A 27,756-nucleotide genomic window follows, 5' to 3' on the forward strand; every position below is an offset into this window, starting at 1 on the left:
TGTAGGACAGCAATTGCGAGTAATTTTTTGCCGTTTTTGCAGGAATGTAATATGAAGATTGTACAAAGTAGCATTTATCTTTAGCAACACTGTGAAAGTGAATAGCACAAAGCAGGCACACCGGTATAAACATAGATATCTATAGGTACAGTATGTGTCACATGACTAAACATGCGCTATACTTTTCAAATAAATAGTTTTTACAGTTTACACTATAAAGTGAAAACTGCATTTTTACTTTTATCCACTTGGCAGAGCGTCTTCAGAAAGCTCTGTTTAAGCAGCACAAAAACGCTGTCTCAGTGTGGATGAAAGGACCACACATAGAAATAAAATATGCATTTTTAAATGTACCCAGATTAGTGTAGACATAGCCTACAGCTATCAGTTGGTCATGCCAGTATAAGGTTTGTTTTGGAACATGGTAAACCAGCTAATTGCCATCTTAGACTACCTAGAAACCAGCTATCACGTTGTTTCAAAACCATCTTAACCTGATTTTCCAGAGCTAAGGCACAGTAAGAAATCTGTAGAAAGCACTCCAACCATTACTATCCCTCTTTATTTCATTATTGAGGGCGTCTGATCAACTTAACGTCTGATATCTGTCACTTAATGGAAATGCAAAGGAGGTTAAATTAAATGAGATGGGGAAGGGGAGTTGTATTTGTGAGTTAAAGCTCCTGGCTTTGCGCTTGTTGTTTGGAAGAAGCGAGTGAGTGAGCAGTACTTATACTTCCTCTCTCTCACTCAGTATTTAAAATCTGGTGCTCTCATGTTTCAACATGCGGATCTTGGGGAGCGTACAGACCCCCCTGTACCCGTATCCCTGGTGCTGCTCCTCCAGTCATTGAGCCGTGCTACTGGTTGGAGAACTTCCACTAGAGCTGGAGCTGGTGGAGCCACTGTCCTCGAAGATGGAGATTTCGATCTGGATGGCCACAGTCAAGGGTTAAAATTTGCAATGTTGAAACATGGTATGAGAAGTCTAAATACTGTATTAAAAATGTGGGAACGGAGCTAGGCCTGTGGAGCGAATGTTATGATAAAAGGAGGAGTGAAGACAATGGAAGATAAGAGAGTAGCAGGCCTGGGACTTAATGTTGTTTTACTATGTTTACATGCGACTGTGAGGGGCTGCTGTTTACTTTCGTCTACTTTATGTTTATTTTGTCATTAAAGTTACACCCATCTTTTGCCAGTTCCTGCCTCCTTCCCATATCTATGAACTTTTGCAATCAGTAGTCTTGTTTTTGTGGTCATGTTTTCATTTGTGGACATTTGGGTGAATATATCAATGCTTTCGAACCTTTTAAAAAAATAGCCAATAGCAGGTGGTGTCATGTTTACATTTATAGATTTGGCAGATGATTTAATCCAAAGTGACTTATATTGCATTCAAATACATTTTATTACTTCATGTGATTGAACTCATTAAATAGTGTTTCTTAAACCCTACTGTTTCATACAAGATAACAAAAAACAAACAAACAGTTCATTTGAGTTGCATCAGCAATGCAGACACATCCACACATAAGATTCAGAACAACCCATCAGATCTAAGTAACATAGTCCTTTAAGCAACTATATAGGCTACTAAACATCATGTTTAGGTCTAGTGGTATAAGTGTGTGTGTGTGTGTGGTGAGCAGTGTTCTTAGGAGATGTTGGTGTCCATGGAAATAGAGTGAGAGGGGAAGCATTCCATGTCATCATTCATTCCATGTCATCACTAAGAATGTATGTACCCACCCCAAATCTTTTGGCAACTGAACTCAGTAAACATTCGGTGTCCCTTAGGAATATGCAAGGGGTTCCATACCCTCACTTTATCCTCCTCCGGAAAACCAGGAGAGCAAATGCCCCGCTTAGCATCAGTGTACTTTTTTATTTTGTGTTGCAGCCATATAAGCCTTCGACAAACAGTCATGTCCGTTAATGACTGCACAGGAGCAGATAGCAAAATAGACAGTTCTGTGCGCATGTTCCTGCTATAGAGTAGCGGAACAGTTGAAGCACCAGTTACAGCATGTGGAGTGGCACGGTACACCTGTGAGAAATCGGTTACCACAGATTTCCATGGCATATTTAGCTGGATGGCCATTTGGACAGTGTGTTTGAACACATGGTTGAACCTCTATACAGCACAATTAGCTGCCGGGTAGTATAGAGAGACGAATGATGGTGACAAATATTCCTTCCTTCCAGACAAGCAACGAAAGCAGCAGATTTAAACTGAACACCATTATCAGTAACTATACTCAATGGATTTCCATGGCGACTGAAGACTGATGACAGAAACTAAACCACAGAATCTGTACAGTGCGAGCAAAGGAGACCTCAGGCCATTGGCTTTAATAGTCTGTTAAGGTTATAGCAAACCTGCAGTCAGATGCAGCAGTGTCAAATGGTCATTGAGCTGACACACGTAGCAGGAACGGACAGCATCATGAACCTGAGCATCCATCCCTAGCCACCAATAGAGATCACAAAGTTGTTGTTTGGCTCTCACCTCTACCCGATGTCCTTTGTGTGCTATGGAGACCAACACAGACCAAAGAGAAGCAGGTGCAATCAGCTGTGAGCCCCGAAAGATGAAGCTGTCCTTAACAGAGAGTTACAGACGCAGTTTATAACACTGCAACAACTCAACGTCCAGTCCCTTTGATGATGGATGCCAACCACTAGTAATCTGTGTACAAAGTTTGGTTAGAGCAGGACAAGAAGCACATGCAGCATCAACATCAGCAGCAGACAGAGAACCACAGGCGGCAGATACAACAAATTCCTCACCAGCATCATCAGCAGGAGCTGGAGCAACAGCACCATCTGCAGGTAAAGTAGGAAAGGGCAAACGTGATAATCAGCAGGGACATTTTGAATCGCCTGTACACGTGATTAATCAAAAAGAAGACCCTCTGCTGATACAGTATGAGCAAAGAACAGCAGGTTGGTTTGCCGGAAGCGACACACAGCTTCTAGTCGTGGTAAGACCGCTTAAAGTGCTTTGTCATGCAGGTAATGCCCTTGGATGATAATGTTGTCCAGGATGACAGTCAGTATGATGGTCATCATCTTCTGAAATGCCGCAGGCACTGAAGCCAATCCATAAGGAGAAAGACAAAAAAAGAACAGTCCGTTGTTGTGAGTAATAAAGGCTGTGAGGTCACGACTGTACTCATGCAACATCACTTGGTAGTAATCATTAGCCAAGTCGATGGAAGAGAAAACAGCTGTGAAAGCCATGTGCTGAACGCATAGCGGGCTCACAGGGGCAATGCTAGTCTTAGCCTCAGACATCACACCCACAGACTGTTGGCTGAACGTCTGATGCATATGGCACACAAAATGGAAAACTCTTCAGAAGTTTCGAAGTCGTCATTTGATTGGTTAAATTCCACAGGATTTCCAGGAGACGTGTGTTCCACTTGTCTTTAACGGTCCGCCTGGAAACAAAGCTGCCGTGACGCCGAACCCCCTCATGGATTTACACAGCATTGACAACGAGCGCTTATCAGGATCAACTAAACACTGGATTTTAAAAAGTATGTGAAGCTTGCGGCTCCATTGCAGTAAACATGCACAACATTCTTGAATGAATCATTTATTAGATGCACGCAATCAGTCATAGGGACATTGACTTTACATTCTCATGGCCCTAAACATGACGCGGAACAAAACAAACTGAGATTTGTTGCTTTACATGTCGGTCAGACGTCCTCTTGGGTGGTCCTTGGCCAATGAAAGCTGCAATGGAGTCTAGAGTCTAGAAAGGCAGGAAAAAACTTGTGAAAGGCACGTTAGCAACAGCCATCTTCATGACCAACGATAGCAAAAAACAAAAACAAAAAAAGAGCCTAATCCTTGTTACCAATTTGGGGTGTCTGGCAGGAGTTAGTAAGCAGCAATAAAGCACGAGAACAGGAGTAGCAAACATCATCCATCTTGTTTATTCTTCACTTTTGTTCTCACAAACACTATGTCATTACACAACACTTTTCAAAATAGTTGTCAACACAATTCATAACAATTTTATAATTTCATTAAACAAAACATATACGCCCATGAGTTCAAGATAAATATTCATCAATATTGTTGGTCTAATTTCCCAGAAGAGAATTAAAATGAGTGCACAACTGTTCAAAGGTGTAAGGTCAATTTGATTTTTAAAGAAATGAATAATTGAAAATAAAAGAAGATAGATTCAGGGTTTCCACAAAAAATATTAAGTAGCACAACTGTTTCTTGTCACGGATACGCCAGGTTCCACCGTCACACCCTCACAACGATCAGTTGCTGCACCCCTCACCAATTCTTCAGCCACCGTTATCACCAGACCCATGGTCACTCCAGCATCCTATTCTGGTTCGGCAGAGGAATGCAATGGATTCCTCCTTCAGTGCTCGCTGGCCCTGTAGATGCAGCCACAGCTATTCCCCACAGAAAAAGCTAAAATATCGTTCATCATTTCTTTGACATGCAGCAAGATCTACTACAAGGTCCACTCTATAACTGGAAAACCCCTCAGCCAGGGTCAAGTTCACCATTACATTGGGCCAATACAACTCCAAGTGGGTCTCCTTCATGTTGAGAACATCAAATTCCTGGTTCTGGAGAATTCCACCGCCGATATCGTTCTTGGACGCCCTTGGCTCATCCAGCATGAACCGGTTCTGTCTTGGGCCACGGGGTGAGAAATGTTTCTCTTCCTGTTTTCCCGAACTACCAATCTCAGCAGGCCAGCCAGTCAAACATTTACCTGTCCTGTCCACCTCGATCGAAACTCCCCAAGAGAAACAATCCTGGATATTCCTTCTGATTATACCCCCTTCAGTGATGTGTTTTGCCCAAGACGAGCCGCACAACTACCACCTCACCGACCATGGGACTGTGCCATCAACCTCATACCGGGTAAGTCAGTGCCCCATGGCAAGATCTATCCTCTCTCCATCCCTGAACAGAAGGCCATGGAGGAGTATATACAGGAGGCACTTCAACAGGGTTATATACTTTCTTCTACCTCCCCTGCTGCTTCGAGTTTTTTCTTTGTGGCCAAGAAGGACGGAGGCTTGAGGCCCTGCATTGACTACCGGGCACTCAACCAGATCACTGTGAAGTTCTGGTATCCACTTCCCCTCGTCCCAACTGCCCATCTTTACCAAGTTGGACCTCCGAAGTTGTCATGCGGATGATGTTGTCATGCTGGCCCCATCAGACCAGGACCTTCGGCATGCACTGGGACGGTTTGCAGCCGAGTGTGAAGCGGCTGGGATGAGAATCTTGGGGTCTTGTTCACGAGTGAGGGAAGGATGGAACGGGAGATTGACAGATGGATCGGTGCAGCTTCTGCAGTAATGCAGTCGATGTACCGGTCTGTCGTGGTGAAGAAAGAGCTGAGCCGCAAGGCGAAGCTCTCGATTTACCGGTCAATCTACGTTCCTACTCTCACCTATGGTCATGAGCTGTGGGTCATGACCGAAAGGACAAGATCCCGGATACAGGAAGCCGAAATGAGCTTTCTCCGCAGGGTGGCTGGGAGATCCCTTAGAGATAGGGTGAGAAGCTCGGTCACCTGGGAGGAGCTCAGAGTAGAGCCACTGCTCCTCCACATCGAGAGGGGCCAGCTGAGGTGGCTCGGGCATCTTTTCCGGATGCCTCCTGGTCGCCTTCCTGGGAAGGTGTTCCGGGCATGTCCCACCGGGAGGAGGCCCCGGGGAAGACCTAGGACACGCTGGAGGGACTATGTCTCCCGGCTGGCCTGGGAACGCCTCTGTGTCCCCCTGGAAGAGCTGGAGGAAGTGTCTAGGGAGAGGGAGGTCTGGGCATCCCTGCTTAGACTGCTGCCCCCGCGACCCGGCCCCAGATAAGCGGAAGAAGATGGATGGATGGATGGACCTCCGAAGTGCCTACAACCTCATCCGGATACGCGAGGGGGATGAATGGAAGACTGCTTTTGTGACTGTCAGCCTATCCTCTGGATATCATCCCCAAACCAACAGGCAGACGGAAAGGACAATACAAGAGATAGGTCACTTCCTGAGAACCTTCTGTCACGGCCACCAGAACTCCTGGAACCGGTTCCTCGCCTGGGCCGAGTATGCCCAGAACTCCCTAAAACAACCTATCACTCTGCCCTACAAAGGCAAAAGACCTTAACTCGCTAGAATGTGGAACTGAGAAAAATGACTTTAAAGATTTTTAGATGTCCCACCAAATTTATTATAGGTAGGACACTGGAAATCTGGCAATTAGATGTTTTAGTAATGAAAATGATCTACATAAAAAATCTTGAGCTCAAACTTGACTTTTGACCACTATTTTAAAGTTACTGTACTCTGCCTTTGTAATGGCAGCAAAAAGTGAGAAGTCATGCCTTGACTCATGCCATGTCTTGAATGTGAAAAAATATCAATAACTCATTTTCACCCAAAAACAAAGTTGCGGTCTTTTGCCTTTGCAAGGTCTTACATATTTTCAATTTGTACTTGGCTTCCAGCCCCCTCTGTTCCCATGGTCCGGGAAACCCTCGGATGTTCCCGCAGTTGATTACTGGTTCCGGGAGAGTGAGAGAGTCTGGGCCTCAGCTCATTACCATCTCCAACGGGCAGTTAGACGCCAGAAGAGCCATGCCGATGCTCGACGGACTGAAGCTCCCACCCAAAAGCCCGGGCAGATGGTATGGCTCTCCACTAGAGACATCAGGCTACGACTGCCAAGTAGGAAGCTGAGTCCCAGGTGCACTGGTCCCTTCACCATCATCCGTGAGGTCAACCCGGTCACCTACGAACTTAAGTTACCTTCACACTACAGGATTCACCCCACATTTCATGTGTCACTATTAAAACCACATTAATCACCTGTTTCTCCCTCTTCCGCAGAACCTGGAGAACCTTCACAGAAGCTTCTCCCGTGGAGAATCCCCCCCTTCCAATGATCATCGAGGAAGGCCCAATTTACGCTGTGCGGGAGATTCTGGTACACCAGGTTCCACCGTCACACCCTCACAACGATCATTGTCACCCGAATACTAATCACCTGCATCTGTTGTTTATCAGCCATGGACTACTTAAGCACACACCTCAGTCACACACATTGTCTCTTCTCCCAAGCGGATACTAGACTGACACTCGAAATGCTACTTACCTGTTGACTACATCTTTATGAAAGATTCCTATACCTTCTCCAGCGTTCCACAATCTCCACTCTGTCACCATCTCCATAGTCGTTTTCCTTCGTCTCCGTGCATTTCCCTGTCACCGTTGTTTCCTTCTGGTCATCGACAACTGAGGTGTGCTTCTCAACCATCATTCTCCCACTCTGTTATATTCAGGAAAGCACTATTACTTTTCTGTTGACATCTCATCATCCCTCATCACGCTGTTTCCGCCTGCTATCAATGTGTGGTCATTCTCTGTGCAATTTCAATAAACTGATGTTAACTGGTCTCCCAGTGTGCTGTCTGAGTCTATATCGTTACATTTCCAACATTGATAATAAAAATAAATGTTTTTTGAGCAGCAAATCAGCATATTAGAATGATTTCGGAAGGATCATGTGACACTGAAAACTGGAGTAATGATGCTGAAAATTCAGCTTTGCAATCAGAAGAATAAATTACATTTTAAAATAATATACAAAACACTTATGTTTACAGTGCAGTGATATTTCAGAATATTACTGTTTCTAAGGGTACATTTTTACTGATGATAAAATAAAAACATCCTTGGTCAGCATAAGACACTTCTTCTATAAACATTTAAGCAATCTTACCGACTCTTTGCAAACTTTTTAACGGTAGTGTAATTCTGATAAATGTTTATTTTGCAAAGTACACATAACCTCAAAGCTGACAGACATACACTAAATGCCACAAGACTCCAATCTGGATCCTAAAATGGATTTAGATGAGAGTTGGACAGCTGTTAAATGCATTCCCTCTCCACAAGAAAGTTAGACCTAATCAGATGTTGAGAATATGCAATATTTTGAAAACTCAGTAGCATAGCAATAATGGAATTTAACCCATCAACTGTTTCATTTAATTTAACTTGAAAATGTCTTTCCTGTGAGCTAAACCAAAGCCCTGCGATGAGTTACTGGTGGTCAGTGTGGTAGGAACTGAATGGCAGCTATTGTTTGCCCATTGCTCCTAAGGTGACAGCTGGTTGGAATCCGCAGGGCTGTGAGCTGACGAAGGCCTGCCAAAGCCAGACGGGCCTGCAGTCAGCGGGAAGGAGAAGAACCAGGATTGCCAAGCTAGCTTGATGGTCCACTGGATAGATTTCCCAAAAGGAATCACCCAAAATTATGGGATCCAAGAATAATATGTTCCTGGATGATCGTTTGAGGGTGCATTTACTGTCATACCTCAACAATACTGACATATATTAGACCTAGAGAGAGAGGAAACACACCCACATCTCTCTACAGCAGGGTTTCCTAAAGTGTGGGCGCTGGTTGCTTGAAAGACACTGAAATTTCATTATATATGATAATTCTTTTGATACATATTCTGGAAAAAGGAAAAAAAAAGTTTAAGCCAAAATAATAATCAAAAAGGGAATGGGTTGCCAAGGCAACTAGTAGGCTATTGGGAAACATGCCGTGTGTTGAGCCTGATATCTGCAAACTGACAAGTATTCAGCTATGCATCAAAAGACTTGACAGGAGCAATGCAGCAACATCTCATTAGGTTAGTTGCTTAGAAACAATTAGTCTAGTTCCCACTGACCCAACAGACAGCAACATTTCAAACACTCCCATGATACCGGTTGGATTTATAATTTTGAGAAACATATGCATCATTTTCAAACTGCTTCAACAAACACAGGTTTTACACACTGATCTGTTGTAATTTGGTGTTTGTCGAAGAACTAGTCCCAAGGTTGCATTTATTTGATTAAAATACAGTAAAAACAGTTATATTGTGAAATATCATTAGAATTTTAAATAACAGTTTTCTATTTTGAAATGTTTTATAATGGAGCTTTAAATCATGTTATGGCAAAGCTGAATTTTCAGCATCCTTACTCCAGTCTTCACTAGCTATCATTCACTAGCTTTCATCCAAAGTTGCGAATTTAACTTGTGTGCAAAATTGGAATATCACAAAAAACATTTGCGAATAAAGCAATTTCCATCCCATGTGTTCAAGGGAACAAACTTGTCTGTAATAAAAATGGAATGAAAAGCCACTGTGGCTCTTTTTGTCCTACATCATAAATGCAGACGAAACGCAATAAACTCTCTCATGTTATCTTGTGTTTCTAATGCATGGTGTTTGTGAACGCAATCATGTGAGACACTTTTGGGATCATTTTGGGACATTTTTATGGCTCCAGCATTTCATTTGATTTGATCCAACCAACATTTGAGATGCTGTGCAATGCGATTGGTCCGCTGATTAGTCCAGTAATCCAATCACATCCACTGTTGAGGCAAAGTCACATGAGTTTTTTTGTTGCGCATTGAGGGATTTATTTGGTAAATGTGTTTCCGTTGTAGTTTATGCCCATGTCTTCTTATCAGATTTAAAAAAAAAAAATGTTTTTTATGCGCGTTTTTAGAATTTATGCTTGTCTTCGCATTTCCATAATCCATAGTGGGTTTTTTTTTATGTGATATACCAAAATGCACATAATATACTATAGCTAGTGTCACACAATCCTTCAGAAATCATTCTAATATGCTTATTTGCTGCTCAAGAAACATTTAATATTATTATCAATGTTGAAAATGTTTTTTTTTTTTTTTTTTTGTGGAAACTTTTTTTCATTAGGATACTTTGACAAAGTTAACGTTCAATCAATTAAATGCATCCTTTCTGAATAAACGTATTAATTTTTGAGACTATTAAAAAAAGAAGAAATTAACTTACTTGCCCAGACTTTAGAAATGGTAGTGTAACTAATTTAATTTAGAAGAAGGGCTTATGGTAATTCCCAAAGCCTCAATTTTGTACTTAATTATTTTGAGTTATTAAATTATAAGTTAAAAATAATGTAGATATTTGAGTTATTATTACAAATACATACATATCAAGTAATATTTAATTAGGACAAATTCCATTAATGACACCATTTGGGTTAAATGTGCACTGGAAGCAATCAGTTTGTTGTGATGCAACAAAACTAGATTGTTCCCTTTTTGATAATATTATTTTCCTTTTTGTTTATATCGATTTGAAATGTTATCCCAATAAATCCCACTGACAGATGTTCAGTTTGGCTTGAAATATGAATGACTTCAAACTCTAGCTGTAAAACACTTTAAGTTGTTTGTCTTGACAAACTTTCCTTATTCTTTAATCACACAGACAAAGTGTTTCCAATCAGGTCTAGCCTCAGGCAGCTTTTTGGTCTCACACAGTTTCCTAGCTACAACCATCGTGCTGGAAAATGGAAAGAAATGCCTACAAAATAAGGACGATTTTCCTCTCTGCTTTATATCAACATATCAAACTGTCACCCCTCCTGAATGGCTGAAGGTGAAGTTATATTCTTTGTATAGTATGTAACTCTTATGAAAGTGTGACTTCCCACTTTGGAACGAATAGAAGGCACACAATCACAACAGTGTTGACTGACATCATGTTGTGCCAAAGCAAATATAAACCATTTTTTTGGGAATATCAGAAGAGAAAGGAAAGCATGGTCATGAGAAAGTATCTTAGCTTGAAGTGACAGCTAAAAGAACAAAGTCTTTTCAGCAAACAAACAGAATAAGTCATCAAAGTTCACAACTAGATCATGCTCAGCTGTTTGTGGCAGTGCCAACACTTCAAAAAAGCATAACATACGACTGAAAACCATCCCGGACTGTTTACAAAGGATACCACTCTCATACCTCTCTCGATGGGGTCTGTGAGGAGCAAACCTCTGGGTGCATAGACCTTCTCATTTTGCTCCTGAATATACATGCTGATCTTTTTCAGTATCTGTGGGAGTCAGAGAAAGGACAGAAGTTAGAGGGACAAAGAGGAAAATAAAGGTTATCATAATTCCCTTACTACTAATAGGCCAATTCATACCAAGGCTGATAACTATAACAATAACAACATAGTTTTATAATTCGTTCTAAATAAAATAAATATTGATTTTTTTTATCCCTCTTCACTTTTCACTTTTCATCCGCTCCCCTCCAATCAGCTGGCTCCTTTTTGGTAAGCAACACCCAAATTCCACAATCCGTTAAATTACGACAGATACAAAGTTACTCCCTAAATTTATTTTCTAATGGAATAGCCTTTATAAATACATTTAAATATTTTTATAACTAGAATTAGTAAAACATTAATAATAATAATAATAATAATAATAATAATAATAAGTATTATTATTACTTTATAATGCCATATAGGCCATATAATGCCCTTGTACAAAGCCTTGATTTAGTTTTTGAGGTCTCCAAGAATGTTTTCATGTTTGAATGTTCAAAAGATACATATTTTACATTATTGCAGAATCTCTCTTCCCAGTCTGTTAGTACCGCTCAGGGGTGTTACTGTTTCCCGAAACAATAGTTCAAATGAACATTCAAACTGCATTGCAAAGTTGTGTGGTTGGAACGACACCTCTTGACCAGTGGTAAGAAGCATAGTTTCTTGTTTGTATGACGTGGACTCAATAAATATTTATCATAAGCCAAATAAGCAAGCTGACATTCAGTACAATCTATATCTTTTATTTATAATACATACATATGTCATTTACGTCTTTTAGTTTGTCAAGAGATTTACAGCGTTGTTTTTGAAGAGTGCGCGTGTGCATAAGTGCTCTAGTATGTAAAAACGAGCCTATGATTGAATCTGGAAGTAAAATAACTGAGAAAAAAAGATAATTACTCCACCACCTGTGTGACATAATTAACCAACGTATTTGAACGACAAATTTGCGACAATGTGGTTACGGGAAACAGTTGTGACTAGCTAGTTAAGCAGCGAGTTATGTTGTTGTATGGGAAATGCACCCCTGTTTAGTTCCTGTCTCTATAAAGCCCCTCCTTCCGAAAAGTGCAGTGTGCTCTGATTGGACAGCTGGACCAGTGTGTTGTGATTGGTCAACCACTCTTGAGTGTGTTTCAGAAATGCCATGCCCCTTACCATAACCAAAATTTTCAACATAAGCTTACTACTAATGCAACTCAACCAGGTCTCGCCCTCTTTTTTTGTGTATGCCTTTGGCGGGAATTTTTTAAATGAGGAATATTGTGATGTGATCATTCCCAGAAAAAACATAAATAAATACAAGACTACAAAAGAGTTCAGCAACAGTGCTTACTGATATAGAGAATAACTCCCTTTGGAGTTATTTTGTGCTTTGTAACTTTGCAGACCCCTTTCATGCTCGAACAGCTACATTATACAATAAAGAATGTTGAAACTGTAAAAAAGCATTTTAAAAAGGTCCTTTAAAAATAAATATAATTCGTTATAATGAGTCATTCCATGTCAAATCAACCAGAGGTCCCCAGCTCAAATTTTTTTTCATTTTTTTTCTATAGAAAGACAAACATGAATAGTGATTAAAGCCATGGATGTATATTTACTGAGTAATCCACTGTTTTGGGATCAAAATGACAGTTTTCACAGATTTGGAGCCAAATTACAGGGGGGTAAAAAATACTTTAGAAAGACAGCAGCATCAAATTTTATTTTTGCACAGAGATTGGTAGTCTATTAATAAAATCTGTTGACTTTAGCCATTTTTGTTGCCAACGGTGACAGTTAAAAAATGTGAGAAAGCACTCAAGTTTGCATGCCTGGCCTGCTCAAGAAGTATTAAAGGTATCTCAATATCCTTCTAGATTCTGGTTCTTAACAAACTTTCCTTTTAATATCTTCACTTTAAAGGCCCTCGATGGTTCAATCCCAGAGATATACAACGTTTTTTATGCGATATCCCAAAATGGGCATAAAAATAGGTGGATGAAAACATAGCTAGTGTTACAAAAATCATTCTAATATGCTGATTTGGTGCCCAAGAAACATTTCTTATTATTGCCAATGTTGAAAGCAGTTGTGCTGCTTAATAATACTGTTCTAATTATATGATATTATATGATATATTATATTACATTTATAAAAGGCATCTAACAGTAGCTTATTTAGATTACTCAAGTTTACTTGTTTGACTTTTCAAGTGAGCATTGCAAAGGCTGCCCGTGTTTCTCTACCCCAGTGGGGTGAAACTGTGCATCACTTTGCTTCGCTTTGCTTTCCACTCTACAGAACCGGCCGTGAAAAGATGTTTGTAATAAGGAGAGAAAACAGATCTGTTCAGTGGAGTTCAGTGGCCATGAACAAACTTCAAGATGAGCAATGACTCATAGGAGTAAATCCAACACATGCTGCTAATATGCTACTTGGCGCAACACAAGGTGAAATACGTTTTTCCAGAACAAAGTGTACAAGCCCACATTTATCCAAAAAATTACATTAATTTATCATGATAAAAATGCCATATAAATATGGAGGGAGGTCCAAAAGCATGAGACCACCAGTGGAAATGAATTTTCATTACAACTTATATCAACATAATAAATTGAGTGGAAAGTTAAAGTGAAAAATTAACATGAATGTCTCAGTGTCTGGTACTGTTGCCCTTTAGCTTTAATGGCAGCAGCACTCAAGCTGCAGGAGCTTGCATTTACATGTACCAAACCTTTTTTTTTTTTTTGCATTTGCTTATTTCATTAGTGACTCAGAAATATTACAGAATGCTTAACTTTTTACCCGGCACAGAGGAAAAGAAAAGAAAATATCTCCCTTTGCTTTGAACTTTGAGCGTTGTAACTTTTATGCTCAAACAGCAACATTACACACTTACTAAAGTTAGAAAAGTGAAATCATAATCAACCACCCCTTTAAATTAAATTTCAAATTGTCAGTATATATACACACACACACACATATATATATATATATATATATATATACAGTATATGCATGTGTGTGCATATATAATGAAAAAACTTTTTGCTGTAATATTTTAGTTAAAACTATGATATATATTTTTTCATAATTCTTTGATGAATAGAAAGTTAAAAAGGTTTATTTGAAATAAAACTATTTTGTATCTATACTGTCACTTTTGATTAATGCATCCTTGTTAAATAAAAGTTTTTTTTTTTTTCTTAAAATCACAGGAATAAATTACATTTTAAAACATATTAAAATAGAAATCATTTATTTTTAAATTTAACTTTAAATTTAACTGTATACATTAGTGTTTTGTTGAGCATATGACACTACTTTCAAAAACATAATAAAAAAGTAATTATTACAAACGTTTGACATGTATATACACACACATTATTAAACTATTATTGATTTATGTTGACTTTACAGTAAAAATGTGAAATGTACTCTTTAAAAAACTAGTGTACCACAGGTTGAAAACTGCTGCTTCTGTTCAAAACGAAAGGTCATTCTGTGATTTACCATCTCGAGCTGACGTGTGACAGTCCAGCACGCTCTAAATCTTTGACTCCGCTGCCCTGACTTGTGTGTGCAATCACTCGACTTTGATGAGGAAGATGCTATCATGCTAGCCCGGGGCATGAGGGAACTCATCCGTGTCCACTCATGTGTGGCCTCCTGTCAGCTGGAGCAACAAACAAAACTGCTCATCATGGGTGGGTGCAGTTTATCAGAGTTCACCATTAAGGTGGGCATTTTTATAGGCTGGAGTTTACAAATAACTCTCTGAAAAAGCCTGATGTGACCTCATAGTTGAATAATGCGGGTTAGGCATGAACGACGTCACTTTTCAAACATGTTAAAGCATGAAGATGACTATAGTATGAGAGAGAGAGAGAGAGATAGCACGGACTTTACATCCGCTCTATCTCAGTGCAGGTGATGCACACCTGTGTGGAGAAATTAGCTGCCCTTTGGAAGTACGCAGCACTGAATGTCATGTTATGATTCGGTCAGGTTTGCCCATTGGTGGACAGGTGCTCGCCACAATGGAACTATTGTCTAAGTAGGGCATGACCACGCATATCAAACCTTATCTCGACTTCGTTTGACTGCTATTCAAAGAAAGTGATTTCCATCTGCCACATGCGAACGTGTGTGGTCAGATTTAAATGGGTCTGCACATCAAAAATGTTCAAACTTTCTAATGTTTTGTTTCTTTGTGAATCCTTGGATGACCAGGCCTGAATGCTCTTCTTTGATCTTCAAAGGCTTCCATGGGTTGCAGTTGTTCTCAATCTTACATATCAGAATTGGCATCTTGATGAATGTTGAGTGTATTGTAAATGAAACAGGAGAAGACTATCTCGATACCTTTTCATAGCGTGTCTCCATGCACAGGAAGATGATGTAGGCCGTAGCACAAGCCAGGCAGCCTTCCAGGTAGGACTGACCGCCAATCTTTTCAGCCTCTGCATAGTAGCAGTTGAGCGTCTTCATCGTAACTTCAAACAGGCTCCTCTCGATCTGTGCACAACAGTAAGTTCAAACCAATGATGTTTTATTCGACGAAAAACTATTATGAAGACAAAAATGATTCCCAGGGAATGGATTAACTGATAAAATGTATAAAAAAAAAAAAAAAAAAAAAGGTTTCGTAAAAATAAAAATAATATTCATTACTGTTCCTAAGTTTGGAGTTGATAAGAAGCCTCTTGTGTTCACCAAGGCTACATTTAGTAAATATGGTAATATTGTTAAACATTATTACAATTTAAAATAACTGTTTTCTATTTTAATATATTGTAAAATGTAATTTAATCATATGATGGAAAAGCTGAATTTTCAGCATCATTACTCCAGGCTTTAGTCACATGATCCTTCAGAAATCATTCGAAAATGCCGATTTGGTCCACAAAAAACATTTCTTATTGTCTTATTATTATTATTGTCAGTTGTGGCGAGCAGGACGAGACCGGTGCGTCACGCAGGTGTCGCTCATCAGCAATCACGCCACCGGCCTCGCGCCTTTCTCCCACGGCCCTCGTCCTGCTCGCCACATCAATGTTAAAAACACTTAATATTTTTTGGTGGAAAATATGTTATTTTTTTTTTTTTAAGATTTAAAAAAAGATTCGGAATTATTTAAAATAGAACATTTTGTAACAATTTAAGTCTTTATTTTCACTTATTGACCCCAAACTTTTGAATGGTAGTATACAATTGGGCAAGTTGCAGAAGTGCTTTTGATGTGTAAACACGGATCGACATGCGTCAATACAGTATTATACAATATCATCTCTATGACGTCAGAAATTTTCCAAAGTTCAGAAGGAGCCATTTTTACAGCTTAGTGTCAGTAAACAAGGGAAGGCATTTTGAGTATGATAAATTACAATATGTTTACATTGACCTTTTCATTTCAAAAGATCAAGGAAAGTTTAATCCCTTTAAGATCGATGCAATCAAAAGTTTTAAGAAAAAAGCAATGCCTCATGGGATGTGCGCCTACATAAAGGGCAGGAACACATCAGATGTCGCCCCAAACCCTCATTTGAAACTTACCCTGCTTTCCAGCTCTGCGGGAAACTTGGTCTGGAATTTGCAGATGGTGCTGTCACTGTAGTCTCTCTGAATGAAGACCTTGGTGGCCAGAGACGCACTGTGACGAAGCTCCTGGAGGTTGTGGAACTACAAAGAGACACAGAATAGACAGTGGTCTCAAAGGTGTCGCTCTTAAGCAAATGACAAATGGTGCAGTCACTATGCCATTGATATAACTAGAGCCTTGTGTGTATCGTTTTATACATTTTCCATGTAAATGCTTTTTTACTTGCACAGTTAAATCATTGTACATGTGGATAAGAATGTCAGATTTGACACTTAAAATTGAGAGGGTCCGGACAGTATGACATTGTGTCAATTAATTTAATGATTTATGGTTTCTATGTCTTCCAAGACACACAGAAAAACTACAGTATAAAATGATAGACCCTGGACCTGCATCAATAGTCTCAGTCTATCAAAATGAATAATGGACAGGGGCCTCTAAAGCAATAATTTTTTAAAATATGAAGGAACATATATGCATGTTTATAAAATTGGGGCCAGAAAGAAGACAGAGCATCAATCAAAAGAACGCAAAAAAACACTCAATGAGTTGTTTTAGGACTCTATGTGTAAAAACCATCTTCACCAGCTCTGGAAACATCATAAATTTAGAGAGCCAAGAGAGAGAATGAAACCTGATGGATCCTCTTTCTCCTGATTCTCTAATTGACAATACAGTCGGACAGAAATATTCCAGAACTCAGTCTATTCACAGTGGCTGGAGGCAAATGTGTTTCAGAAATTTCATTATGAATTAAGAACATACTTTCCTCAGGCTTTCTTTCTTTCTTTCTTTCTTTCTTTCTTTCTTTCTTTCTTTCTTTCTTTCTTTCTTTCTTTCTTTCTTTCTTTCTTTCTTTCTTTCTTTCTTTCGAGACCTTGTTCCGCCTTATAAACAAATCCATATTTTAACAGATCAAGATGTAAGACAAGGCTCACAGCTTTATTTTCAGCAAAAATTAATTGGCCTCACAGTTGTGGTCTCATTAGTGTAATTGCTGAAAGCTTTGATGCCAAAAATAAGTCTATTGTTAATGCTCTATTGCTAACATAGGAAAGTTAACCTACTCTGTATAGGGCCAGTGCTGAAACATACAGAAAGAATTATAAAGGTTAAACAGTCCTTTACAGGCAATATGCTGTATTCGTGTGCATTCACAGAAAATATAGTGCAGAAATTAGATGATGGAAAAATCACTTCATATTAAAAAATCATATTAAAATATCTCCATTGTTTCACCAAGAAAGCATTAGAGTAATTGTAATAGTGTAATTAGCATCTGTCATTAGTGTAAATCAAACAACAAAACATCTCTAACAAAGATTAATCTATATTTAAATTATACAGAATACTATTTTACATTTTGTCCAAATTATTACATTTCTGTCCAATACTACAGTAAGAAATTACTTTACTGTATTTGTTCTTATTTTTTACTGACTGTTCACTTGCCTTTAGTTTGAACTTTATTATTTAGACCAGTAATTTTTGTTAATGAGTATAAATGTAGGTAAAATGTAGTTGAATGTAGTTATGCCTACATCTAATTATGTCAAGCTCAAATATTTTATCAGGTATAAAATTGCTATTTGCGAGTAAAACCTGTAATCCTGTAATCAGTAAATACTGCAAAAGCCATGTAAATTCATTCGTCATTAAATAAGAGTGTGAAACCTAAAGAACATTCAGCTCTGGAATTACGGTATTTAATTCTTTCAATTTTAATTATATAATTAGTGTATTTACTGATTTTAATACAGCACAACTTAAAGGGACAGTTCAGTACGGGGGGGGGAAGGTGGCCTTTTTCATGCATATAGCAATAAATTGAACTACATGTTGTCATTTTGACTTCACAACGCCTAGCACTGGAAAATACACAAAGGAAGTCAGAATTAGCAACCAAAGCTTCATAAGGATGGATGTTAATGATAATTAGTCTTCATTGTTGCCACGACACACAAAGCCTTTTAGTTCATGCCAAATGAGACGAGCCTAATTATCCCTGCACTCCTCCTGGGAGGCATCGCTCAGGGAGAATCAGGTTGAAGATGCTCATAATAGCTGTTCTGCTGTCTGAAATCCCACAGCAGCTGTTAGCATAACCACAAGCAAGTGGCTTATCTGGCCACATGAGTGTCCACAGTTGGATTTTTCCCAGAAGACATGATAAATTATTCACACTTGGGAGGTCATCTAAACTGTCATCTAAAAGTTATATGCAGAGAAGTTTCAATAATACTTTTGACTGCTAAGTCTTGTACAATTTGCAGCTTATTCTGGTCAAGATCGGAAGTTCTGTCTGACCAACATGAAAAGTGACCAATCATTTGACCATTGACAGCTAAGCAACTACCACTTTGACGCTTCAAAAAGTTCATAAAGAGATCGTAAAACTAATTCTTATGAATTGAACGGTTTAGACCAAATTTTCTGAAGAGACACGATCGTTTTATATGATAAACAGATTGAACTTAGGCTTTTATATAAACAGAAGCTCAACCATACTTGCTTGAAGCGCCAGAACAAACTAAATAGACAACTAAGCAAAATAACATGTAATTTACTAGAGGTTCTGACAAAATCTTAATTGCTGGAGTCTAATTAAAAACTATTTAAATATTTTTTTTTAATCGGTTTGAATGAATGATTCGAAAGCCCCTTTCACACATCTTTACTGGTAAATTACCGTTAAGATAACATGTGTGGACAGCATATTTGTGTATTTAACGGCAAAGTCATTCTGGTAATTTTACGGTAATTTACTAGGATTACTGTGTGAAAGAGGGCTACTGACTTCACTTGTTTTATTACTGGATGAATCAGCATTTTTTAACAAATCTATTGAAAGTATGATTCAATGACAAATACATTTTTTAACAGTCATTTGTCACCACCCACTGGTGTAACAATGTAATTTTTACAATCTTTATTAGGTGATTTACTCTATTTTGATCACTACCGTAGACATCAGGGTTTATATCGGAACTATAAACTTTTATTCCAGTACTTCTGCAATAATTTGGATTATTGTAACATAAATAATGATACTGTGTGGTTGAAAAGACTGTTTGCCGAGCTTTCATACCAAGTTTTAATAGACAAATAGACAAATTGTTGTCATTTAAGATTGCATGGGTGTTTTACAATTAATCGTGCAGCTCTATTCTCTATAGGGCCAACAACAAAAATTTTAGCAGCAAATCCGATTGGAAGTGTCAATGTCTGCCAGATATTGCTATTTTTGTGTCCAATTGGCATCAGACAGTCAGTAAACGAACTGTAGGTGGTTAGTGGGCTTAAGCTGAGGCGAGGAAGATAAACCATCCAGTTTCTGTAAGTCCTGAACTGTCAAAGTTAGCAGTAATTGGTGAATAAGTCTGAAAGGTGAGCAAGGGTACAGTGACTTTCCTGAAGTGAGACCATTAGCATCATCGGCCATCACAACCCTCCGCAGAGAGACGGTCACGGCCAATTAAAATTCATCAGTTCAGGAAAAGGATGAATGTTAATGAAACGGCCTGTCCAGCAGAAACATCTGAGAGGGCAAAGGTTGATTCTAGATGCTGCCAACACGGAGACATATTTCATAAGGAGCTGAGCAGATCTGCAGAGGCATATTAGGAAGAAAGATGTGTACCTTCAAGACTTCATAGGCTCTCGGGGCATTTCCTCTTCCTTCCTTTGTGAATGGGGAAGATGATTTTAAACAGATGTGACAGAGGCAGAACATTTCCAGCGCTCGGGTTTCTTCCCACAGAAAAAGAGAAATGCTGATGTGCTCTTAAACCCTTGAGAGACACCGTAGAGGAAGCAAAAATATAGGATTGCTTCAGTTGAATAGTGGTTTATAGGCCTACATGTCATAAGTGAAGGACTCCAATCGACTGAGAGACAAAAAAAAAAAAAAAAAAAAAAACTCTTTTCTGCCCTGCAGGGCTGGGTGTTTAGCAATATTGTGTATCATTACAGAGAGAAAGAGCAAGTCAGATTATATGGGCTCAGTTTTAAGCAGCACATAAAAGGCACTGAAACCATTCAAATGCAATGTAATATATATCAATCATGTCATGTTAGTACTCTGCACAGGCCAGCTGCCCAACATCCCTGAACTCTTCACCGCTAGTGTATTGCAATACTGTATGTAGCCATTTAGGTTCATTATGTAGATCCACATAGACAAGACACTTGTCAAAATGTGATTGTGTACATACAACAGAAACAAAGGAAAACAAATATGGTCTAAGGTGTTAGAGGGGTGAATCTCATGATATTTCAAAACAAATGAAAAAACAAAATAAATTATTTATTTGAAAATTGTGGCTTAAAGTAAATGAAGTATATGAAGAATACAAAATTTTAGCATTTTGGCAAACACACCAAAAAAACATTCTTATTGGTGGTGAAAATGGACTATGGTGTGTAGTTTTATAGGCTATTGACAGTTATGGCTGAGTAAATGTGGTGGGGGAAAAACAATGCAAAAAAAAAGTCCCAAAAAATCTTTCTACAATGCGTGAATTTACTGTTCAATAGTTTGTGGTCAGTACGTGTCAGCATATTAGGATGATTTCTGAAGGATCATGTGACACTGAAGACTGGAGTAATGATGCTGAAAATTCAGCTTTGCTATCACAGGAATAAATTACATTTTATAATAAATTAAAATAGAAAACAGATATTAGTAATTGTAGTAATATTTCACAGTATTACCGTTTTTTTTTTTTTTTTTTTATCAAACAAATGCAGCCTTGGTGAGTATAAGGGACCTTCTTCAAAAACATAAAAAATAATAATATTACAATTAAAAACCGAAACTTTTGAACAATATATATGTATAAGTAGCAAATATTGTAAATGTTTTTATGTAAATTCTAAACTTAAAGGGATAGTTCACCCAAAAATGAAAATTCCTTCATCATTGAGTAAGTGATTAAGATGATCCAAATATGTATGAGTTGTTTCTTCTGCTGAACACAAAACATATTTTGAAGTGTGTCGGAAACCAAACAGTTGATGGGCACCGACTGACTTCCATAGTATGGAGGAAAAAATAATACTATGTAAGTCAGTGTGTGGACCAGAAACAGGGTTGGATCAACAACGTTCCAAACAATTTTGGGACAACTTTTTTTTGGTACTTTGTGCACAAACAGATCAATAGAAATTTGCTGTCTTGTGCACAGATGCCTTTATAATCAAACACTCTGATCTTAAGCACATTCTGTTCTCCATGTTAATTAAATACCAGGAGATTATAAACTGACTTTCCCGTCCCCCAAGAGATTTGCTTTTTAATGGAATGCGGCTGCCTTTTGAAGCTTGTTTATAAGTGAATGATTGTCTAAACAGATTTTCACATAAAATCAGCTGAACAACTCAGGCAAAAAATAAACTCACAGGAATTGCTTTGAATGTATTTAGCATTAAGTACAGAATATTATTTGGACACTTAAAAATATATTAATCTCATTGCAGTAGAAAACAAAATAGCAAACCAAATGGCATCTGACTGCTAAAAGTCTATAATTTGGAATAGGCCAATTTGTGTCAAGTATTCAAAGCACCATTATGAAATGTTATTATTGCATAATTGTGCAGGTTACATTCAGATTGTCAACTTTTAACTGACCTCCTCACATTTGCTAAACATCTGCCACCTACCAGAGGCTGAACAGAAGGAGAACATCAAAACGATTCGTAAGATTCATTGAAAGTAAACAGTGCATGCCATGCCTTTAAAAAATAAGCTCTTGGAAGGGCAGTATGTTGTTCTCTAAACGCTACCAGAGATGCTGAGTGCACATGGCCTCAGGGTCACATGAAACAAATTACAGGTTGCTTTAGCTGTGACACTTTAAAAGGGCAGTTACACAGTAGAACTGCTCTCTGTCGTGTTCATTTCTTCGCTTGTCCACCCTCTCTCGCTCCTTTTTTCTAGATGCAAATATCTTTTCATCAAGCGTTCAGTTAGTCTTATAACTGTAAAACTGTTTCAGAACAGCATAATTTTCCTGGTTAGGTTAATTCAGTTCAATATGAGCAATATGACTGCTTTACTGAAACATTGTTTTACAATCTTGTTCTGCCATGTCTATTCACTTCTAATTAACTCAAGATATTCTGGAGATCACAGTTAACAAGTAACACAAGTAAAAACAGTTCATTGAGTTGTGTATAATTAATTGGGATTGGCACAGGGTGCAAGCGTGTAACCGGAGACAGCTGTGTTTTTATCTGTGTGGATTTACTTAGCTATACTTGGGGGATAAAACTATCCCCAGACGTTTGCTAAATCGGACAAAAGCTTAATTTCATTGCTCTAAATAATATAAATAAATGAATAAATAAAATAATAATAGTAAATGTATTGTTTCACTTTTTCTAAATACTAGGGTATAACGTAGTGTTGCTTTCGTCAACGAAAATTATGACTAAATATCGTCATCAACCAACTTTTATCACTTGACGAAAACGAGACGAGACGCAACGTAAATGCTAACTATAATGAAATGTATAATGCAATATTGTTGATGAATAAAAACGAGACTAAATGTGGTTTACAAAATAAAAACTATGCTAAAATGTCTCTTCATTTTCGTTGACCAAAACGAGACGAGACAAAGTGCATGTCTGTGTGAGGTAATCGAAGCTGCTAAGGACAAGAGCTCTTGAAGCTCCGCCCCCTGTGCTGGGAGCAACAGCTCATTTGCATTTAAAGGGACAGACACAAAACGAGGCGTTTTTGCTCACCCTCAAAAAGTGACAACTTTAACATGCTATATAAAATTATCTGTGGGGTATTTTGAGCTAAAACTTCACATACACATTCTCAGAGATTTATTTTACAATCTTATGAAAAGGGCATTATACCACCCCTTTCAAATATAATTGCATTACTAAAAAGAGACTAAGATACAATTTTCATTGACTAAAACTAGACTAAATGTTATAAGTTTCCGTCGACGAAAACTAGACGAAAATAGTCATGGATAATTCTGACTAAAATAAGACTAAAATGCTCAGACTTTTAGTTGACTGAAACTTGACTAGACTAAAAACAGTATAAACGTGACTAAAACTAATAAAAACTAAAATGACAGCTTGACACAAAGACTAGACTAAAACTAAATTAAAACAGGCTGCCAAAAACAACACTAGTGTAACGGTACACACAAGTCACGGTTACAAGTCCAGTACATTTACATGCCCCCTCTCAAAACTCAGCGTATAGGCTACTAGCAAGTTCTTGGTTGCCATCTGAACTCTTGTTTTGAGTTGGTGCATAGATCATCATTCTGTGTTTTTTCTTGTTGTGGCGATTAACAAAGAAGCATTGCATTACAGTGTGTGCCACTGCCTAGCCTAGAAATCTAGACGCACCCTAGCGGCAGCAAATTTTAATTTGCAGCCAGGGTATAGCAACTCTCCGTTGACTTTCGAGCTGTAAAAAACAAACTCTAGTCAGGCCAATCACATTGTGTATAGAGTTGGTGGGCGGGCTTAACATAATGATGACAGAGTTGTGACGGTTCCGTGTGAATTCCCTGCTACTTGAAAACAAAGAATGGCGGCTGCTGCTGGCTAACAGCGGTCTTTCAAATCGGCTTTGGCCGCGACTCTGGAGGACTTGGAGTTAAGCTGTTCTTTGAGAAAAGAACAAAGAACGGCACTGAAGTCATTCTTAAAAAAGGAAGATGTGTTCGTAGTTTTGCCGACCAGATACGGCAAAAGTTTAATCTATCAACTAGCTCCGCTGGTGGGAAAACGCTCTGGTTGGTTGTAGCACTATCCTATTGCGTGCAGAGAGTTTTTGAAAGACAACCGTTTATCCCGCCCCTCGGATTGAGTCCTGCCAATGGTGAGTTCCCAGACCCAACATCTTGATGTGGGCCTGGCTTGCCAGGCTAGCGTGTGCCCCCTTATGGATTGGAGACTGGATCACCTGTGACTAACTTAAAGCAGCACTCAGTAGCTTCGGGATTTCTTCGCTGTATTCTCGCTTTTTGCTCGCAGGTTTCTCTCTAGAGCTCCCCCCACAGCTTCGGAATAGATATTTGACAACACTGTTGTAAAAACTCGTTGGTGATTCTCAGACACCAGAGGCTATAGATCAACGACATCAAAGCAGATGGGACATTCTTTAAAACGTCTTCTTCATTCGGGTTCGAACAGCGTGAGGGAGCGCAATAATGACAGCATTTTAGCAGATTTCTTTTGGCCGTAAAGCAATTGTTTACATCGCGAGACCTGATATCACGCGAGACTTCCTGACGCGGCGACCGGCGGCCCGCCGGCTCAAAGTTGCAAGTGCGGATTTTCCGCTCACGGGCACCAGGGGGGTGCGAAACGACCACCATTCAACCCGAAATAAGTAATATAACCATTCCAATGACTCCGAAGCTGTTCAGTTAAGGTAAAAAAAGTTACTTAGTTCACCTTTAATAGGGTTAAGACTAACCTATAGTAAATAAGCAAATTAATATATTATACATAGTTAAAATTATAGCTCCCTTGCAGACCCATTGGGACAAAAAATACAACAACTCATAAATACAGTTTTAAAAATCTCTCTCTCTCTCTCTCTCTCTCTCTCTCTCTCTCTCTCTCTCTCTCTCTCTCTCTGTGTGTGTGTGTGTGTGTGTGTGTGTGTGTGTGTGTGTTGCTACCAGGCCCCAGGCCCAAACGCAACAAATCAATGTTGGGAGTATTTTGTTGTGGCCCCTGCACAAGGGTAAAAACATTTTGGAGTCTCATCTAGACAGATAAATAGCAATCAATCCTCTAAAGACTGTCTAATGCAGCAGCTCTGCATTAAAAAAAAGAAACACATCACACATCAGTTGTCACAGTAGCCCCAGAACATAAAACAGCATCATTTATTTTAAGGATTAACTGAACTTGATTTGAGGTGCTTGTCAAAGAAGAAACTACAGATCCATCTAAAGATGCCTCAGAGTTCACTGAATGCTAAACTGACCAGTGAAGCGGAGGAAAGGCACTCGGAGCATTCTTGGAACATTCCAATGACTCATTCCAATATGCTTAAATGAAAAAAAGCCTGATGTAGGACAACAAGACCACAAGATGCCTAGAGCAAGTGCATGACAACTCTTCTTGTGACAGCAAAAACTATTTTTCCCCAGTGAATGTTGGCTAGGTGAGAGTCAACAATCAGTTTTAATAACCAAGTAAAGGTAAAATCTAGGTTGCTGTGGGAAAGAATTCTTTCCCTGAATACATTACAAACTGTGGAATCTCATTGTGTATTCTCACTGGAGGGAGTTGCCTACCTTTTGAATAAATCTGTAAACAAGATGGCTGAGTAAACAGGAAGTGCATGCAATCTAAACAGATGCCTAAATATAAACCATTTATTATGCAGTTTGGATAGGAGTTTATTATGCATTAAGGATAAAGGGCAGATATACAGACATTATTCTTAAAGAGAGAAAATTGATCTGGAAGATATGCCAATAAAACAGGAGAAAAGAGATGTGTATGCTTCAGCATATTAAAAAAGAATGAATTTTTAATTTATGAATAAGTGATGCTTAGCCATGCATAACACCATGATGCTAAACAGCTATTGCAGGTGGTTGTCAGGGCATTGTTGTGCGGGTGCTAACAGTGGTGGTGGTCAGTGAGGGGAATTTTTAGGGAGGCTGATATGTGAAACGGTATTGATTAAAATCAATAAAATTTAGCAGGATTCTCTATTTTTTATTTATTTTTAATAAATTACTAATAATTAAAATTGTATTGATAATTAATGATTTGTTATAATCCACCAATCAGCAACAGTTGTCAATAGGCTAAATCAACAAAACAAATTGAGCACCATCAAGCAAAATGTACACATGAAAGAAGTTATACTCCATCTAACATCTACTCAGTACTCACCAATGCATAGATGAAGATCCTTCATTCATTTGGATTTCATCGATATTTTGCCTAAATGTTTTTCTTCCACAGTTGTCCACAGGCAAGCTTGACGACGCATTAAATTGAACCTGGAAGCTGATTGGCTTGAATTACCAATGATAGCTGCGTTCTCTATTCTGATTGGTCAGATGCTGTCAGTCTCCTCAACTTTTTGTTTTACAGGTTGGCCTATTAACGCGGTTAGCGTTATGAACAATGTAAACCCTATGTAGGCAACACAATCATATTTCATTCATTATTCATTTGTATGCATCTGAGTCACGAACATCTGTTGGTAAACTGATTAAAGAAAATCGTTAACTTTAGATGTGTACCAATTAGCGAAAAGTGCAATTCAAATAACCAGATGATGCATTTTAAATATAGAACCTCGACAAGACAACCAATCAGAATATAGAGTCAATCGCCGCTTGCAGCGCTTTCACCTGTAGGCTACACATTAAAACACGTTGGGTTATTTATAACCCAACATTATTAGGGACTAGCGACGTGTGCGCTTTTTAATACATAGCAAAGCAAATACATTCGTTTTTGCATTATAGTTTAAATATAAGACATAATGTTGCAAAATAAACTCGTGATCATGGTATCACTTGACTATTTATTTTTTATTTTATTTTTAATCTGGTAGAGACAGGAGCACAGGTAGAAACGAAGGATTCCCCGATCAATATTCAGTTACACAGCGTTGCCACGGTTATTAATCGGGAAAAGGGCTATATGAACGGCGCAATTGACCAATCAGAACCAAGTATTCCAGAGAGTCGCACAATAAATACTTTTACTTTATCATGTGTTGGGTTATTCAGTATATCTGTGTCTCTGTCCAGGGTGCTGAATAATACATCAGTCCGTCTGTGTCATTCACTCTTTATTCTGTAGATCCTCTGCTTTTGAACACAAAATAATGATGCTTCACTTTTGGCTGATTTCAAAGGAAAACTGTCATGTCGACGAAATCAGCCTTTAAATAAACAACGTCTCCATTTCTTAATTGGTTTCTTTGAACGTGTCTCATCTAAAGCGTTTACAGGAAACGTCGTGATTCAACCCCACAGCAGGTGTCAAAATAACTTCACACAAACGATACGAATGAAACGGACCCGCTCTCCTGTCTGTTCCTCTCGCATGCAGCTCAAATGAACATGTTAATGATTCTTACCTCTGTCGCCATGATGCCTGAGACGCTGGTGGATGTGTGGTGGATCTGTCCCGGTGCTGAAATCCTCTCCACTCGTGGGACAGTAACGGACGGAGAGATGAACGCACTGGAGAGGGTGGA

At 38.6% G+C, this 27,756-nt stretch overlaps 1 protein-coding gene across 1 annotated transcript; it reads right to left on the minus strand.

Annotated features, from left to right (window-relative positions):
- Positions 1-583: 583 nt before the first annotated feature.
- golga7bb (golgin A7 family, member Bb) lies at positions 584-27,756 on the minus strand. Its single transcript, XM_079854424.1, has 5 exons — positions 27,637-27,756; positions 16,484-16,609; positions 15,293-15,445; positions 10,835-10,936; positions 584-931 (listed from the first exon to the last, which is right to left on the minus strand). Exons 1-5 carry the CDS (start codon positions 27,646-27,648, stop codon positions 848-850), a joined length of 477 nt encoding a protein of 158 aa, XP_079710550.1. The 5' UTR covers positions 27,649-27,756; the 3' UTR covers positions 584-847.

The sequence above is a fragment of the Squalius cephalus genome (genome assembly GCF_949319135.1).
Source record: "Squalius cephalus genome assembly, chromosome: 21".
NCBI classification, from domain to species: Eukaryota; Metazoa; Chordata; class Actinopteri; order Cypriniformes; family Leuciscidae; genus Squalius; species Squalius cephalus.

Excerpts from the sequence above, each read along its gene's own strand:
- golga7bb (XM_079854424.1), bottom strand. Across the intron at positions 15,446-16,483 it reads CCGCAGAGCTGGAAAGCAGG|ATCGAGAGGAGCCTGTTTGA; the intron begins GTAAGTTTCAAA and ends TGTTGTGCACAG. Across the intron at positions 932-10,834 it reads TCGAGAGAGGTATGAGAGTG|ATCGAAATCTCCATCTTCGA; the intron begins GTATCCTTTGTA and ends GTGGCCATCCAG.